This window comes from Cotesia typhae, unplaced genomic scaffold (genome assembly GCF_013202065.1).
Source record: "Cotesia typhae breed Kobodo isofemale line unplaced genomic scaffold, CoteBio_Ctyphae contig_33, whole genome shotgun sequence".
In the NCBI taxonomy this organism is placed as follows: domain Eukaryota; kingdom Metazoa; phylum Arthropoda; class Insecta; order Hymenoptera; family Braconidae; genus Cotesia; species Cotesia typhae.
In genome coordinates, this window is record NW_027423741.1 from 1058567 (window position 1) to 1075123 (window position 16557).

Consider the following 16557-nt stretch of genomic DNA (forward strand, 5'->3'; position numbering starts at 1 on the left):
CATTAAAAATTGCTAACTTAATAAATTAATTTACTTAATATTGTTGTTATTATTATTTGTCTTAAAGAGGTTTTGTTGTGATTAATAAAAAATAAATAAAAGCAATTACAGTGATTAAAAAATATTTTAAATAAAGATAGAAAATACGTCACTTTTTATTTTATTAAAAGTTTTTTTTTTTTTTTTTTTTTTTTTTTTTTTTTTTAGTTTGTTCACGTTAGTTGTCTTAGTCAGATACTTTATTTTTCAATACAGAGTAATTTTAAACATAAAAAAAAAATTTTATTTGATTAAAAATATAAATATATATATACCAAACGAAACAGTCTATATTCTTTTTTATATCGATCGACATTATTTGACAAAATTCATACATTTAATGCCATTACAGATATTTTTCCATTTATTTGGCCCACTAATCATCTTAATTTGTACAACAAAATTGACGTGATATAGGTATATATAAAAATACTTAAACTTAACACACGTCTATAGAAATAAGATGAGAATGTGAATGTTACCGGTTCATGATAGTAATCTTTAACTTTAATGTTGCCTCAATGTCAATCAAATTCAATTAAATTGATTATTTGATAGCCGATGATTCAAGGTGTTGGTTTTAGAATCGGTGAAAAAGCATCGATTACACCATTAGCTAGGCGTTTATTACAGCTTTTGTCGTTGTCGTCAGTGAGAATACTATCTCGCAATCTATCGTTCATCGGTTGTAAACCGAGATTTTTACTAAAACTATTACTCATACGAACATTTTCAAATGTACTGTTAAGCGGGTCACGATTTTCATCTGACAATATCACACGATTACTGGGAATTTCTTCTTCGTCTGAAGAGCAAAGATCCACTATGACTATCGTCTTTTTAAGCGGCTCTTCTATCATTGGCGTCGAAGATGGAATCCTTGAAATTGGCACCACTGACGGCCGTGAGCGGAAATTAGGTGTATATCCATGCTTTAAACTCCCTGTTTTTATTTGATTTATTTCCGGTTCTTGTTCTATAATTGGCATTACTTCCGTTAGTCTACTCGAGTATTGTCGTTTTTGTCCAGTCGATTTTCCACTTATTCTCATTATTAACCGTGGTCGTATTCTATGCCGAATTTTCCGTATCGGAGGTTGGTATTTCCACGGATGTTCCTTCAAATCTTGAAGTTGTTCATCAGTAAGTCGATTCAACTTAACAAATGGAGAACCACAGGCGATGTAAAGAATTTGTGAACGTACATCCAGTGCTACAAAGCAAATAATAATCTAAATGAATAAACAGTTAAGTAATTTTTCTTAAAAATAAAATTTAATCGAGTTTACTTACAAGGCTTACGTCTAACTGCGCCAAATGTATACTGATGAACGTAATCGTCAGTTGGTGGATTTTCTTTACTGATATTGGGCTTATAAGTGACAACCCACCTACCAGATGACGAAAATTTACCAAACCACTTGGGTCTATTAGTTTTAGTGAGTGCTGGGGCACTCAAGTGCCACTCTATCCTATCAACACGATCACGTTTAGTAGCCTCATTCATTCCTTTGGATTTTTTAACCAGAGCTAGACCCGCTGGCGAGGAAAAAGGAATTGTTGACGAACGACACAGATTGGCGGATGGTTTCATACGCCTTGAACTTCTAGATGGCTCTGTCTCGATACTTATGGCTGGAATCGATGATGGATCGGTGGTTGTTGTTGTTTTTGGTGGTTGTTGATTGGGTGTTGATAAATGAAAGTACTCCATAAATTGATTCTGAGTTAATTCTGGTTCAGCTTCAACTTCAGGAGTTATTGGCCGCCAGCAGGTACTGGTTTCCTGGTGTACTGTCTTAACTGTCTCCCCACATGATTTTTCATGATCCTGCAGGAGTATTATTGATACATATTGGTAACAAATGGTCATTTTTAGTTATTATTATTTTTTTAAAGTGGAATTCCAATGGTGGAAGTTACGGCGACGTATTTTAGGTACCTTCATCTGTTTTAAATCCAGAAACTCTGCGTCACAATTGTCACATAAATAGATCTCTTCCATTTGTGGCTGGATGAGAACCAGGGAGGACGGCGATTGACGGTGGTTCCTCTGCTGCGTCTTTTTATATTTCGCTTGAGAGTTGGAGTTGGCATTGTTTATTGGTAGCAACGATTTCCTATGTGGTTCAATAACTTTATCATAGTCCTAAAATATTAATTTTAAATATTATACAATTTTCACCCATAGGATTATTATATATTGATTAAATCATCGACTGACCATATTCTCATTTCGGAATGTCGCCAACAACTTCCCAGTACTCTTGTGATAGAGACTGGTCGTCGAGTCCCAGTTGTTGACATAGTAAAGCTTCGCTTGCGGATATTGCGCGAGATATGTGCAAAAACGAAGCAAGTATTCGCTTTGATGAAAAGAATAACATTGTAATACAACTCTCCTTAAACATCGCATCCAACTCTGAAACATTAATTTTTTTTTTTTTTTAGTTACAAGAAAGTTTACAATTTTAGGAGGCAAATCCTCCCAAAACCGGATAGCCATATTGACAATAATTAATACCGTAAATTTTATTATTTAGACAATACTCTTATAAACATACTTACATCTCCGGATTTCTTAGGTCGCACTAAGGGAATTGAAAACTCGACTTCCGTTGGCCACCACGCAGGTTTATTGAGTACCTGAGTGATATTATTACCTAATGAACATCTTGTCATAAAGGTGATGAACTTCTCCAGCTGTGGCTGTAATTAAACGATAAATATATTGAATGATTACATAATAATAGTAATAATATCACAAAAATAAAAAATAGTAATTTTAAGCAAATTAATTTGACTTACCAATGTTATTTTTTCTAAAGAAGTAGGGTAGCCATTTGCGAAAAGTAAAGGCAGATTATAAACCATAGAACATTCATCTGCAGTACTCTCGCCGACTGGTTCAACTTCACCAGTGGCTGCCATCATACTATCATCTACATTATTATTACTAATATTGTTGTTATTGTTATTTGGCTGTATATCCTGCCTTAATCCAACTCCATAGCCATCTTCTTGCACTGCAGAGTACCTCATTGTTTCACAATCGGCATCATTTACTCCAAGCTCATCTATTTTATTTATTATATTTACTTATAACAGATTGATACTCGTTTTAATTTGACAATGCCCATTATTTTGCCTCTATTCTTGTGCCAAGCCTTAAACAAAAAAAAAATTCATAAAAAATCAATAAAATTAATCTCATTTTTATGAATTTTCATAAATAAATTAAATAATCATCAATTATCAATTCATTGATCGTTAATCAAACTAAATCATGAATTGTGATAAATTATAATTAATTGTCATTCTTATCATTGTCAAGCTTTGTCAATGAATATTAATTAAAATCTAAAATATTGTAAGTTAAACAATCACAAGAACTTGTGAATTTTTTTTAATTGCTTAATTTAAGCAGCGTTGATAAATAACTAATTTAAGTCTTGTCAACAACAATCAAGTGTGTTAATAAAACAATAATTCAGAATAACAACTCTGGTATCAATAATTGATTAATAGATAGCATCATCCTTTAATTGCAATCAATTAAGTAAAGCCAAGTTATAAAAACAAACAAAAAATTTTTCTGAAACATAAAAAAAAAAAATATTCTTTCAACACAATTACTAAGTACGAAATTAGAAACAAAGGAAGGTTAATGATTTTATTGTTAAGCTTACCTTTTTTTTTATCAGTAAAAAAAGCATGAAATTTACGAAATCTCTATTGGTTTGTTTTTCAGTTGCTTAAGTATTAGCTAACAATTAAATTTTAATACACACGGCTACCATTTTTACTTATAAAAAGTCAACAATTATTATATTTATAAATCAGGTTGTAGAAATTTGCTCCTTGCTAAACTCTGCGTCTATGTACACTGGTGCATGTATGTGTGTATGAATATATATATATATATATATATTAATCTAAAGAAAGTACACGTAAGTACTCAAGCGAATTTGAAGCACTATCACGCAGCAGAATCATCGTATACGCATGGTCACTATATTATTTAAAAATATTTAAATAACGGCTGACTATTGTTAGTTTCATTTGATCAGTCTTGAGTGTAATGTGTTGATGATTGTGACAATTAAATAAAAAAATCAGGACCACTTTTTATTGGTGGTTTATAGTGAGTGGCGATGAATACCGGGAATTGACGTAATTTATCAGCAGTACTAAAAGCACAAACGCGCGCACAAACCTGTATTAAGTAAATGCGAGTCCCTAGGAAGTAGGAAGCTGAAAAAAAAAAAAAAAAAAATAAATGAGGCCACTGTAAGGTTAACTACTTCCAAAAGCTACTAATTACAGCTTTAAATAATTTTATTTGTTTAAACTAAATATATTTCATTGATTCTCAAGGTCAATAAAATTAATGTTTGTATTTGTTGTTGATATTGTCATTATTGTTAATAACGATAGCGATGATTATTGCTGATAATTAATTAATAAATAATTGTGTGTATAATTTATGTAAATAATTTTGCGCGGTACTTGACTGACAGCTCCCTCGTCACAAATTTATACAATTCTATCGTCAAGAGTATAACACACTACACAACTATAATCATAAATGAAGAGACGAAGAGATCAAAGCAACAAAAAATCAAAGCACCACAGACCGCAGACAGAGTATGATCCAAGATGGCCGCCGATGTTGAAACCCAGCACCCTCCTTTAGCCGTTTCCTACGTTACGGACTTAAGTCAACATTTTTTCACGCTTTATTGAATTTAAATTTTGCTTTAAACCCCGTAAGTCTCGTTTAATTTTATTATTTCAACATTTTCACCTTGATTTTGACAAGCCACCAAGGGCTTTAGCTTCTTTTAATTAATTAACTAATTAATTATTCACACCTCGTGGTGATTTGAATTGGATTGTAGTTTTTTTTTTTTTTTTTTTTTTGGATCATTGAAAATGCTTTGAAAACGCAACGAGAAAGGCTGATACTTTTAAGCGCGTTGGTATGCTTGCTTTTTTAAGGAGAATTACGCTGTAGAGGTTGAGGCCCTCTATCCCTTCTACTGGCTGCTGATTGGTCGCCTGGGCTCCTGCGATGCTGCTGCTGATCAACTAGACAATGGAATTGGCCACGACAGGAACGCCACCATCGGAAAAATTAGAATCTGGAAAATTTTATACTAAATTTCTCTCGCATGTACTGTGTGGTAGGATTATATACTTTATACCACGGGATTTTATGGATTAAGAGCATGCTTTACCGTTTTGTCAATACTGTGACACGTGGGAAGCTTTTAGTTGGTCTGTTCTTCAGCGTTTTATTTAATATTATTAAAATTTAAGTTTATTAATTAATTTTGATGATATTAATTAGCAAAATTTTAATTAATCATTTTATGTTGCTTTTACAAAAAAAATTCTTAAAAATCATTATTTTTAATTAAATAATTAATTAACTAAGATAATGGCTTATATTCCTACGGAATAAAACAAATAAATAGACGCAAGACTCGGTCTATTTTTGCCTAGGCAAAATGTCGAAGCTGATTTTTTTTTTTTTTATCAGTTTGTAGCATGAAGAAAAGAAAAAAAAAAAAAAAAATACAAATATCTTTTAAAAAACTTTTAGATCGGAGATTATTGTTTATTCAACAATTTTCTTACAGAGTATCATGTTAATTCATTAATGATTTTTTTTTTTGGTGAATGAAAAAAAAAAGTCAGTTGATTAAGTCGTCAGCGTGTATTTACAAATAATGATGGTTTATTACAAATCGTCTTCATGAATGGGAAATCGGAATACTGATTTTTCGCTGGAAGTTAAATCAGTTATGTGGATATTTAAATTAGCTTCCGTTAAGTCTGTATCAACCTTTAGTTTTCCTGGAGCCTTTAAATGGTATGAAATCTAAAAAAAAAAAAATTAGAATAATAATCTTATCCACATTCCTGATATACAAATTATTATAAAATGAAAAACTTACCAATCCGATTTTCTTGGTAACTTCATTGCCATTATCTTCAGTTTCAAAAACATTAATTGATATTTTATCATTGGTAATATTTAGTACATCAATGGTAGTTTGAATTTTAACAGGCACTATTGTATCTTTAGGTATAACAATACATTCAATACCACTAAATTCAACACAAATGGATTTAGCTAACGAATAAATTTCAACATCAGTTGAATTTAATTCACGATCATGCATTCCATGAGCCAGTAGATGAGATGAGTGTATAGCAGCACCAACGGCCATCGTTTCATCAGGACTCCATCTGCTTGTTAAAACCTCACCAGCCGGAAATATCGATCCGATTTTTTCCTGGAGCTTAGGAATTTTCATCGTACCACCACACAATATAATTGATTTAATATCAACCACTGTCTTAGACGAAGAATTAAGTATGTCCATAATTGGTTTAATGTAATCAGAAATATGAGAGCTAATAAGATTTTCAAATCTCGCACGTGTAATATTGTGACTAAAGTCAACTCCTTCACAAAGCGATTCTACAAAACAATGTGCCGTGGACATTGTTGATAAAACATGTTTACATTTTTCCGCTTCACTTTTCAATTTAGCTATTGAACGTCTGCTCTCAGTAGGATCTATTTTGTATTTATTCCTAAATTCCTGTGCTAAATATAACGTTAATAAGTCAGTCAATTTATGACCGCCTAATTCTGGGTAGTATTGGTCTGATAAAACTTTCAATGAACCACTAGTTACTTTTACCAGACTAATATTACTCGACACACCGCCGACTCTGTAGACTAACACCAATCTGAAATAATAATTAAAAAATTATTAATTAAAATAATTTAATGCTTTGATTTTTTTTTTTTTTAAGTTTAAAAACACTTACTCATTTTTCTTTTTGTCCTTAGCAATTCCGTGAGCAAGGCAAGAAGCCACTGGCTCACCGATGGCTTGAAGTACTTTAAAGCCAGCAGTAGTAGCTGAATTACACCAAGCTTTTATACTGTCAGGATTAAACCTATACGGAACACAGAAAACGATATTGTGTTCATCGTCGTCATGAGCCGCAGTAGTAGATATATCGTACATCGCACCAAGCAACAATGACGATATTTTTTGTGGAGTAAACGTTTCATTTTTGTCAATTACTTTAATACAATACTGAGGGCTTGATTCGTTAATTATTTTACTTGTACTATTTTTGATCGCATCGTCCAGTTCTTTGCTGTCTATCTCTTTGTTCATCAAACGTTTGTTGTTTGTTATCGTACTCAATGCATTTCTGAACTGGCCAGCTTTTGCTGATGCTCCAATTACCTAGATCATATAAATTATCAATTACATTATTAATATCACACTGAAGTTAGCAAACTAAAAATTTTTTATTTATTTATTTATTTTTTTTTTTTAATAAAATTAAAACTATTATTAAAAAAAAAATAATCGTAATTAATAAAAATAAAAATAAAAAATAATAATTATGGTTTTACATGTACTTAAATCATTTACTATTATTTTTTTTTGCCACATGGTTTTTTGCCTTTGTATTTAATTATGAATAGATAAATAAATGATAGAAATTTTTTCAATAAAAAATTTTTAAATATCAGCTAACTTCATTATTATTTATTAATGACTATTTAAGTTCCAATAAATTATAAAAAAATAATTTTATCAATTATTTAAAAGCTATTACTGTATTTTAACTGAATATATTCATTTATCTTTTCATAAACTAAGCCTAACCTTTAGATATAATCTAAGAAATAAACAAAAAAAAAACAAACCTTTTCGGAGTCAGTAATAGTGATGACAGCAGCAGTAACACGATCTCCAGCATGATTAGCGACAACATCCACGTTTTCATCCTGTAATAAGTATAAATTAAAATTAATTCAATATAATTATAAATACAGGTGGTTTTGAGGTTAACACGTGTTACGACTCAAATCTTGCCCGATCTTAAATAAATTAATTTACTTATGCTTGGATATTAATTGTTATTTAATTATTGGAGTACTTACTTTATAAAGAGCTAAACAAGCTGATGTATTTCCTAGGTAAAGTCCAAATGAAGCTCCGGCCATCGTTACTGTTTACAAAAAGTATAAAAATATAACCGAAGCTGTTCACAAGCCATACGAACACAGAAACGCGTGTGTGTAATCAGTGTGGCCAGAACGTGCTCTTTTCTTACCCCCACTTTGTAGGACACTCTCATCTGACTACATTGAAAGCGGTACAAAGTGGGGGTAAAAAAATCGCACGATCTGGCCACACTGTGTGTAATGTGCCGGACCTCGTGCAAGTGCTGTTGAGAAATAAATAAACTGCGCATGCGCGCAGCACTTTCAATGGGGGCTGGGGGCTTTAATTATATTTAGCGAGAAGTTTAAGTAGTAGATCTAGGAACTAGTTACTTATTACTAAAAATTACTAAAAATTATTACTAAAAATACTAGGAATCTAGTTACTTATTACTAAAAATTAACTAAACACACATGGGTTTTGGAGAGAATAAAAAATACTTTCACTTAGCGATAATTATTTATTATAAATGTTTTCTCATTTAGATTTACTTATATAAGTTGTCATATTTTAGTTTATTATTATCAAGGTATGATTAAAAACGTCGTAGTTGGGTTATCTGGTGGAGTTGATAGTGCTGTATCAACAATTTTATTAAAGCGCAAAGGTATTTATTTATTTTGAATTTAATTGTGTAATTATTTATAACATTTAAATAAGCAGAAAAAAAATTTTTTTTTAAATAAACTAGATTTAAAAAATTGCATTTTTAATTTATTAAAGTTCCTACAAGTCCATTTTTTTAATAATTTTTTTTTTTTTTTATAATTTATTTATATATTTTATTATAAATTATTTAAGGTTTTAATGTGACTGCTGTTTTCCTAAGAAATTGGGATACTGCTGATGAAACAGGAAAATGTTTAGCTGACGAAGATTACAAAGATGCTGAATTTATATGCAAAAAATTGGATGTGCCTTTGCTAGAAGTAAATTTTGTAAAAGAATATTGGAATGATGTATTTAGGTATGGTTTAATTTTATTGAAATTTATAAATTTAGGATTGATGTGTATTTATTTAGTTAATTTTGATTTCAAGTTATTTATTAGGTGGCTATCAAAATGGTATTACACCAAACCCTGATGTTATCTGCAATAAAAATATAAAATTCAATAAATTTTATCATTATGCACGGAATCATCTCAAAGCTGATGCAATCGCTACTGGACATTATGCAAGAACGTCTTTTGGACCTTTCTTGGAGCACTTTAACCCTGACAAAGGTATTCAATTTGAAAAATAATTATTTTGGATCTGTATAAGATGATAAGATAATAATTTTTTAAATTTTAGGAGTAAGACTGCTGAAAGCTCGGGATGAATGGAAAGACCAAACGTTATTTTTAGCTCAAGTACAGCAAGAACCGCTCCAAAGATGTATGTTCCCTATAGGAGACTACGTAAAAAAAGATATTAAAAAAATAGCGATTGAAGAAGGCTTAGATCGAATAGCTGCTAAAAATGAGAGTATGGGAATTTGCTTTATAGGCAGCCGAACATTTCAAAATTTTATATCTGAGGTTTTATATTTTATTTCATTTTATTAATTATTTAAATCGACCATTAGAGCTTTTAAACATTAATAAATTATTAAAAGTATCTAGAAGATAAACCTGGAGACTTTGTTGATATGGAAACGGGGCGAGTTGTTGGTAAACATCGAGGTATTCATCATTGGACATTAGGACAACGATGTCGTATCACCGGACAGGCAAAAGCATACTTCGTTTATAAAAAAGACGTTGAGACTAATACGATATATGTAGTAAGTATTTTTATTTTAAAAAATTTATTGTGGCATTAAATTAATAATATTCTGGCTTTCTAGTAAAAATAAATTTAGAATAAAATTTTCAAACTCTTTGTGCTGATAGGCTATGGGTCATGATCATCCTGCATTATACACACATACAATAATAACATCAAAACCTCATTGGATTTGTCAAGAACCGCCCGAGTTATTAAACAGTCATGGAGTGCTACATTGTGATTTTAAATTCCAACATATCGAAAGTTATTCTCGGTGTAAAGTTTATAAAACAGCCAATCAGCAATTAATTATTTTAGTTGATGAACCCAAGCGTGCTGTTTCACCAGGACAAGTTAGTTCTTAAATGATAAACCATTAAATAATTATTATTTGTCATTGTTTTATTAATAAATAATTGATGAATAATTTTTTTCAGTTCGCAGTCTTTTTTGTAGGTGACGAATGTGTGGGAAGTGCACCTATTCTTGCTCCAGGACCGTCGCTGTTTAGTCTCGGAAAATCATTATCTTTTAATACCAAAAGCAATCATTAAATTGCTGTACATATGTGAATACTTTGATAAATCATGATAAACGAAAAAAAAATAAATATTAATTAAAGCTTAAATTTAATGTTTTTTGACACTTTGCTTCAAACCTAATGATTCAATCCAATCGGAAGGAGCTACTTGAATACTTTGGTTTGTTTCTACTTTAAATGCATTTCCAGTGTTTTCACTGACAAATTGTTTACCGTCAGCAGAGTATTCTCCGGTAAATTTATGATCAATATGTAATTTAGATGCTTTTAAAATTAATTTTGCATCAATGTCCTCGGGAATTGTCAAGCTTACATCATTCTGAGACTTTATTTCTGAGTCGCCAGTTAACCTAACGAGTTGGATTTTAGCTGGACCATCTTGTAAATTAGCTTGCAGAGATCCATCGAGACAGGCTAGAATTTAAAACATTATTGGTTTATTTAATTTAGACCTATAAATAATTTTTTTATCATTAAATACTTACAGATGTTAAGTGAACCAGTGCCGGTGATGTCGACAGTTGAATTTAAGTGTAAATTGTTAAGATACATATTGCCATTTACTGTTGAAAATGTTGACTTTTCACAATAATTGCTACCGAGATTAATGTCACCATTCTCTGTTGATATATCCAATTCATTGCCAGCACATTTATCTGTAGTCACGGCCTGTGGTAATAAAAAAAAATAAACTGTAATAAATAATAGTCGATTAAAAAAAACAATAATGAATAATAATTACTCCATCTCCAGCGGTATTAATTTCAATATTTCCTTGAACTCCTTTCTGCAAAGTGATGGATCCTCCTTCACTGGATGAAAAAACAATATTTTCTCCTTGCAATTTAACACCTACAATACTTCCATACTCGGTTTGTACATTAATACTACTTGATATCAGTCCAGAAATAGCTACATTTCCTTCTCCCACTGTCTTTGCGTCAATATCTGTAAATTGTCACCTTATTAAAATTCTATGACATTTAATTTAGCTGTCACTTGACAATTTTTTAATTTTCTTTAAGAAAAAAATTATTTTAAAAAAATTCCATTTTTAATTTATTAAAATTCCTACAAGTCCATTTTTTTAATAATTTTTTTTTTTTACCATAATCAATTTATTAAAGAAAATTATAAAGTGACAGCTAAATTTACTGTCATTAAAATTATAAATAAAAATTTATTTATTGTGACTAATAATTAATAATAATTACCATATCTTACAGGTACTTCGATGACACACTTGATATCTCCAATGTAATTATTTTCAAGAGCTTCAATTTGAGTGACATCAGAAACATCAACCTTTATTAAATCATCTTTCATATCAGTTCCTTCCTTAGAAAACAATTTAACCAGCAGAGTATCCATATTAGGATATTTATGAGGATCTGTTACTTTTATTTCAACATTGTAAGGCAAATTAATATTTAATTTGCCAAATGGATTAACTTTTTTTTCAATGGTCTGAATCGCAGCCGACGAACACAACCTCAACGCTGTACAAGACAGCGACAATTGTGTGCTCCTGTTTAAGTACGACCGTGTCGCGGACAATAATTGTTTTGACAAGACCCGCATTTTTTATAATTACCTTTACAACTTGATTAATTGTTTATCTCATTATATTCGGCAATTAATGGAAGTCGAATTGCTCACGTGTTTGACAGAAGAAAATGAATCGCAAATTTATCCCGTGGGGTCTGACGAAATTTATTGACTAGTTTTTAAATTCCGGAAGCAGCGCCACCTAAGAAATAGTTCTCAAGACTGCCGCTCACTCGCAAGTGCGCATAGATTGTTGTCAACTAACTTCAGTATCATAAAAATGAATTTAAATATTTAGTATATTGTTATAAATATAAAGTATATAATTTTATTTTAAATAAAACCGAAAAGTTTTTTTAGTTTTCAATATTACATACATGTAAACAATTTTGAATAAAAATATTTATACGCACATGCAAAAAATTGTAAAAATAATATTTGTAAACAAAAGTTCTACTTGTCAACAGCTGGAAAATTAAATATTTACTGTATCAATTTCGATAAAGTGACAGTGACAAGTGTCATTATATATATATATACACAGTTAAAATGATTTTCCATCGATTTATTGTAAACAAAATCTATCAAACCTGTGTTTTAGGTTTGTGAGTCCGATAATTAGGATTTAAAATTTAGATAATTTAATTTCTAATTATTTTTATAGAAATTATTATCAAACTTGTTCGTTTAAAATTTCTTGTTATTAAAAAAACTTATTTTTATGATCACACAATTACACTGTTAATTTTTTAATTGAAAAAAATTGTATAAAACTCGAGATTAAAAATTCAAATGGTCAAAAAAAATTAATTAATTTATAAAAAAAAATAATTTTAAAAATATGGCAGCCCATGTTATGTGTTTAACATCATCAGGAGGTATTCCAATCTTTTTAAGAAAAAGAGGCGATGGAAATATTGTAAGTTTTTTTTTTATGTCAAATAATTAATAGTGTTTTGATGTAAATGTAATAACAATGTCTGTTTCAGATAACTTTTTCAAAAATGGCATCATTAAGTGGTATTCATATGTTTTTAAAGTCACAGGATATTAAATTAAATGACACTCATATGCCAGATACAGTTATAGTTTGGAAAGAATATGTAGAGTCAGTTATTTTGATAGCAATTGCCAGTGGGACGACCAAAAAAATTCTGGATTACTTTATTGATGCTGTATTCAACGCAATGATATTCGTCGTTGGTATTGAGGAAATTAAAAATCCACGTAATTTAGAAAAATTAAAAAAAGATTTACTTGCCTCTAGTACTATTATTGATAGATTGTTTGATTGCTTGGATATTGGTGATAAAACTAGCGATAGAGTTGAATTAATTACACTGCCAAGCTGTATCTTATGTCCTGAAAATAATTTATTACGAGTATATAAAATACATTACTTTAACTCGATTGAAAATTGCTGATACCCGATAATTTTTTGATGGGCATAATAATAAAAAAATCTATAAAAAAAAATTTTTTTAATTTCAGAATAATTGTAAATTTTTTATGAATACAAATGAATTGTCAAGTGTCAGCTGTTTTCAGTAAAGTTTTTTTAAATAATGTACTAATGATAATTAATTATTATTTACAGAATAGTCTTGAAACATTTGTAGAATATTTGGATTCATCTTACGGTTGTATTCTTGTTCATGGATGTGTAGCAATTGCAAGTGAAAGCTGGTGGGATTTAGATTCTATAGAAATAAAATTACTTGTAATAGCTGCATTTATGGATAAAAATAGTACTGCATGTGATTTTCCAGTATTTTTGCCAAAAATGAGTCCAAATGTAAGTTCATTTTTTTTTTTTCTATTTCACTTAACTAATTTTAGTATTATTAAAACAGGTATGTGAATAAGGAGTTAGACCATAAAAAAATGTATTCTGGTATATTTAATGAATTTTATATTACACATTATTTAATATCTACATACTTATTACTGTTTTTAAATTAATGATACATTTGTGCATTCAAACTTTAGATAGCATTCAGACTGATAACAATAACATTGATTGAAGGAGTTCAAATATTGGCATTGTGTGGGCCAAAACCAGATTTAGCAGAAATTGAAAAGACAGCTATCCAATGCTGGCGAAGTCATATTGACATTTACGATCAGCTGAAAAATGTTATCCTAACTGTTTTCCATCAACAATTTCATTAGATCCGTCTATTTTGGGGTATGATTATTTATTTATCTACTCATATGTCCTTAAATTTTATTCCAAACAAAAAATTATTTTTGCCGTAGATTTTACTGATAGATTATCAAACTGGTAAATATGTTGCTGGGAGAAATCCAAAACCGTCTTCAAATCATCCCACTGGAACCCACAAGTTGGATATTTTACGTTCATTTTATTATCAAGCCGTTGAAGTATTTTTAACTTCAGAACCAAATGACAAACAAGAGCATGACAAAAACACAAATAAAAAGCCAGTTATTCGATCAAAAGAAACTTATTGGTGTTTAGAGTATTATAAATGTCATGCGTTAAAAGAAAAAGACAACATTATTTGTATTTTGTATACATATACTATACCGATCCATACAATAAGACTGATTACGCGTAAAACGCTAAAAATTTTAATATCAGATAAACAAGTTTGTTGGTAATTAAAGTTTATAACAATATATATTAAATTTTTGATACATTTTATACATAAATAAATTTTTACTCATTTAAAAAATTTAGTTTTTTTTTTTTTTTTTTTTTTGAATTCCCGCCTAAATAGAAACTTGCTTTTTTTTTTTTTATTAGTTATTTACTTTACGTTTGGAAATAGAGATGTAAACAATAAACAAAAATATCAGATTGTAATTACGCAGTTATACATTTAAAATTATTTTAATTTATAAATTATAACAATGACTGAACCATCATTGAGTAATATTAAAAGCTTAAACATCATTCACAATTGGAATTATGTCACACGAGGCCTCCCTACAGACAAGGAAAAAAATTAACAGCGGTTAAGGTAGCATTGTATCCTAATGATATAAATAATTATAAAAATTTAATTATGTTTACAATTATTTATTAATTTATTTTTTTCATTATGAAAATTAAAAATGCAATTTTTTTAACATAATTTTTCGGAACAAATTTTTTTGTTAAATAAAATTAAAAAATGATCAAGCGACAGCTAACTTTAATATCATTTTTTCATTACGTTTCCTTGACAAATTAGCTCTATTTGACAGGTTTATACAGTCAACGATGAATCACAGCATATCATAATATCTGGGGTTCCTAAATTAAAATTACATGATGATTTAATGAAAATAGTTTTACCTTATGGTCATGTTAAAGAGTTTGCAGGAATAAATAATTATCCTGATGAAGAATTCACAGAATCGTATCACGTGCGCTATGAAAGAATACAAAGTGCGAGGTAACTTGTAGAAAAATAAAATTATTTTTGTTGATAAAAATTAAGTTAGCCGACATCTAAAAAAAAATTTTTTTTTTTAATTTCATTTGTAAAAAACTTGATAAACTATAAGTGCAATTTTTTAAAAATATTATTTAGTTGAAATTTAATAATTAAAAATTTTTATTTTATATTAAATGTTACTTAATAAGGATTCTATTTTTTTAGAATAGCAAAGCGGTTTTTAGATTGTAAAAATTTTTTCGGAGGTGTACTACACGTGTTCTATGCTCCAGAATTGGAGTCAATTGCAGAAACTAGAAAAAAATTAATCCAAAGACGTAGAGATATTTCAGTGAGAATAAAACGGCAAAAAGAAGAAGCTGCAAATTTAAAACATGATTTCTTCGTACCTAAGTATAAAAAATAATTACTCAATTTTAACAAATAAATTAAAACTGTGTAATATGAATAAGTTCATTAGTTTATGGTGATTTTAATTTATTGCAGGCCGCAATTCAACAGGCAAAAAAAATATCCAACACTACCGTTAACTAAAGAGAGACTACAACAACAATATCCTGGGGAATCTTTTTCAAGTATTTATGAGGAAATTCCAAGAAATATTGACCCACGTCCAGTTTCTAAACCAAGTCTTCCTAAGCATGAATTACACTTATTACAATCGAGGAGTAAAAATTATAAAGGTCGAAATATTGAAGGTGTAAAAGTAAGACTAGAGCGGCCTAAATTAATTGATACAAAAAAATTATCTCAGTTTAAAGATTCTGCTAAGGATGTTAACATTTTCTCTGCTGTAAAAAAAGTTGATCAAGGTATAACAATTAAATTGCTTCCCAATGCGGAGAGAACTAAAAAAAGAATCTTGATAAGAGATGAAAGGTAATCTTACTATAAATAATTATATATTAATTTTATTTTAAATAATTATCTTCAATAGATCTTTATTTTTTTTTAGTGTGAGAAATTTATTGCCAAAAGATGATCTTCAAACTTCGATTGAATCTGCAAAAGCTCGTATTCGTGAAGCAATGGAAAAAAATTAATTTATAGATATTGAGATAAAACTTGGTACCAAAAGAAATTTGTAAATTATTTTTTCTTATTTTTAATTGAGTATTAAAAACATATTTTTATAACTAGATGTTAATTACAAGAAATAAATTTCACATTGAATTGATAAAAAAAAAAAAAAAATCATTTATTAAATTTTTTTAAAAATG

General features: G+C 29.1%; 6 protein-coding genes and 1 long non-coding RNA gene across 9 annotated transcripts; 4 read left to right on the forward strand and 3 right to left on the reverse strand.

Moving 5' to 3' along the window:
- Window positions 1-221: 221 nt before the first annotated feature.
- On the reverse strand, window positions 222-4726 carry Ova (ovaries absent). Of its 3 annotated transcripts, none has more exons than XM_074241209.1 (8): window positions 4549-4726; window positions 4256-4293; window positions 2848-3206; window positions 2608-2748; window positions 2264-2461; window positions 1982-2188; window positions 1333-1870; window positions 222-1252 (listed from the first exon to the last, which is right to left on the reverse strand). In XM_074241209.1, exons 3-8 carry the CDS (start codon window positions 3079-3081, stop codon window positions 606-608), a joined length of 1965 nt encoding a protein of 654 aa, XP_074097310.1. In that variant the 5' UTR covers window positions 3082-3206; window positions 4256-4293; window positions 4549-4726; the 3' UTR covers window positions 222-605. The 3 variants fall into 3 exon arrangements, with proteins under 3 accessions (XP_074097310.1, XP_074097309.1, XP_074097308.1); XM_074241208.1 differs by having other exon boundaries at window positions 3729-4293; XM_074241207.1 differs by lacking the exon at window positions 4549-4726 and having other exon boundaries at window positions 3729-4317.
- Window positions 4668-6273, forward strand: LOC141526289 (uncharacterized). The gene is made up of 3 exons (XR_012479002.1): window positions 4668-4808; window positions 5041-5225; window positions 6134-6273. It is a non-coding gene; the product is annotated as an uncharacterized LOC141526289 (long non-coding RNA).
- LOC141526283 (heat shock 70 kDa protein 14-like) lies at window positions 5629-8183 on the reverse strand. Its single transcript, XM_074241210.1, has 5 exons — window positions 8027-8183; window positions 7790-7870; window positions 6889-7319; window positions 6003-6807; window positions 5629-5926 (listed from the first exon to the last, which is right to left on the reverse strand). The coding sequence occupies exons 1-5, from the start codon at window positions 8087-8089 to the stop codon at window positions 5786-5788; spliced, it is 1521 nt and encodes a 506-aa protein (XP_074097311.1). The 5' UTR covers window positions 8090-8183; the 3' UTR covers window positions 5629-5785.
- A 290-nt stretch (window positions 8184-8473) lies between these two features.
- On the forward strand, window positions 8474-10469 carry LOC141526285 (mitochondrial tRNA-specific 2-thiouridylase 1). Its single transcript, XM_074241215.1, has 7 exons — window positions 8474-8697; window positions 8892-9057; window positions 9131-9315; window positions 9386-9612; window positions 9690-9857; window positions 9967-10194; window positions 10279-10469. Exons 1-7 carry the CDS (start codon window positions 8622-8624, stop codon window positions 10393-10395), a joined length of 1167 nt encoding a protein of 388 aa, XP_074097316.1. The 5' UTR covers window positions 8474-8621; the 3' UTR covers window positions 10396-10469.
- On the reverse strand, window positions 10226-12088 carry LOC141526286 (protein FAM185A-like). Its single transcript, XM_074241216.1, has 4 exons — window positions 11597-12088; window positions 11125-11330; window positions 10868-11051; window positions 10226-10796 (listed from the first exon to the last, which is right to left on the reverse strand). Exons 1-4 carry the CDS (start codon window positions 11961-11963, stop codon window positions 10471-10473), a joined length of 1083 nt encoding a protein of 360 aa, XP_074097317.1. The 5' UTR covers window positions 11964-12088; the 3' UTR covers window positions 10226-10470.
- A 400-nt stretch (window positions 12089-12488) lies between these two features.
- On the forward strand, window positions 12489-14643 carry Fy (fuzzy planar cell polarity protein-like protein). Its single transcript, XM_074241218.1, is given in 6 exon segments — window positions 12489-12849; window positions 12920-13312; window positions 13528-13725; window positions 13920-14043; window positions 14046-14120; window positions 14191-14643. Coding segments are annotated over 6 exon segments (1233 nt in total). The 5' UTR covers window positions 12489-12771; the 3' UTR covers window positions 14556-14643.
- A 199-nt stretch (window positions 14644-14842) lies between these two features.
- On the forward strand, window positions 14843-16430 carry LOC141526287 (uncharacterized; the record flags this gene model as incomplete). The annotated part of the gene is made up of 5 exons (XM_074241217.1): window positions 14843-14917; window positions 15144-15334; window positions 15542-15730; window positions 15824-16216; window positions 16293-16430. Coding segments are annotated over 5 exons (936 nt in total), but the record flags the coding sequence as incomplete, so codon positions are not given.
- Between the last annotated feature and the right edge of the window lie 127 nt (window positions 16431-16557).

Bases quoted from the DNA above. Each gene is read 5' to 3' on its own strand.
- Ova (XM_074241209.1), bottom strand. From the start codon at position 3,081: ATGAGGTACTCTGCAGTGCAAGAAGATGGCTATGGAGTTGGATTAAGG. The intron at 2,189-2,263 runs GTCAGTCGATGA...TTAATATTTTAG, and splicing joins CATTCCGAAATGAGAATATG to GACTATGATAAAGTTATTGA. The intron at 1,253-1,332 runs GTAAGTAAACTC...TTTGCTTTGTAG, and splicing joins CGCAGTTAGACGTAAGCCTT to CACTGGATGTACGTTCACAA.
- LOC141526283 (XM_074241210.1), bottom strand. From the start codon at position 8,089: ATGGCCGGAGCTTCATTTGGACTTTACCTAGGAAATACATCAGCTTGT. The intron at 7,871-8,026 runs GTAAGTACTCCA...TACTTATTACAG, and splicing joins CTTGTTTAGCTCTTTATAAA to GATGAAAACGTGGATGTTGT. The intron at 5,927-6,002 runs GTAAGTTTTTCA...TTTTTTTTTTAG, and splicing joins TTACCAAGAAAATCGGATTG to ATTTCATACCATTTAAAGGC.
- LOC141526285 (XM_074241215.1), top strand. From the start codon at position 8,622: ATGATTAAAAACGTCGTAGTTGGGTTATCTGGTGGAGTTGATAGTGCT. The intron at 9,613-9,689 runs GTTTTATATTTT...AATTATTAAAAG, and splicing joins TTCAAAATTTTATATCTGAG to TATCTAGAAGATAAACCTGG. The intron at 9,858-9,966 runs GTAAGTATTTTT...TTGTGCTGATAG, and splicing joins AGACTAATACGATATATGTA to GCTATGGGTCATGATCATCC.
- LOC141526286 (XM_074241216.1), bottom strand. From the start codon at position 11,963: ATGCGGGTCTTGTCAAAACAATTATTGTCCGCGACACGGTCGTACTTA. The intron at 11,331-11,596 runs GTAATTATTATT...GACAATTTACAG, and splicing joins CGAAGTACCTGTAAGATATG to ATATTGACGCAAAGACAGTG. The intron at 11,052-11,124 runs GTAATTATTATT...TTATTACCACAG, and splicing joins TTAATACCGCTGGAGATGGA to GCCGTGACTACAGATAAATG.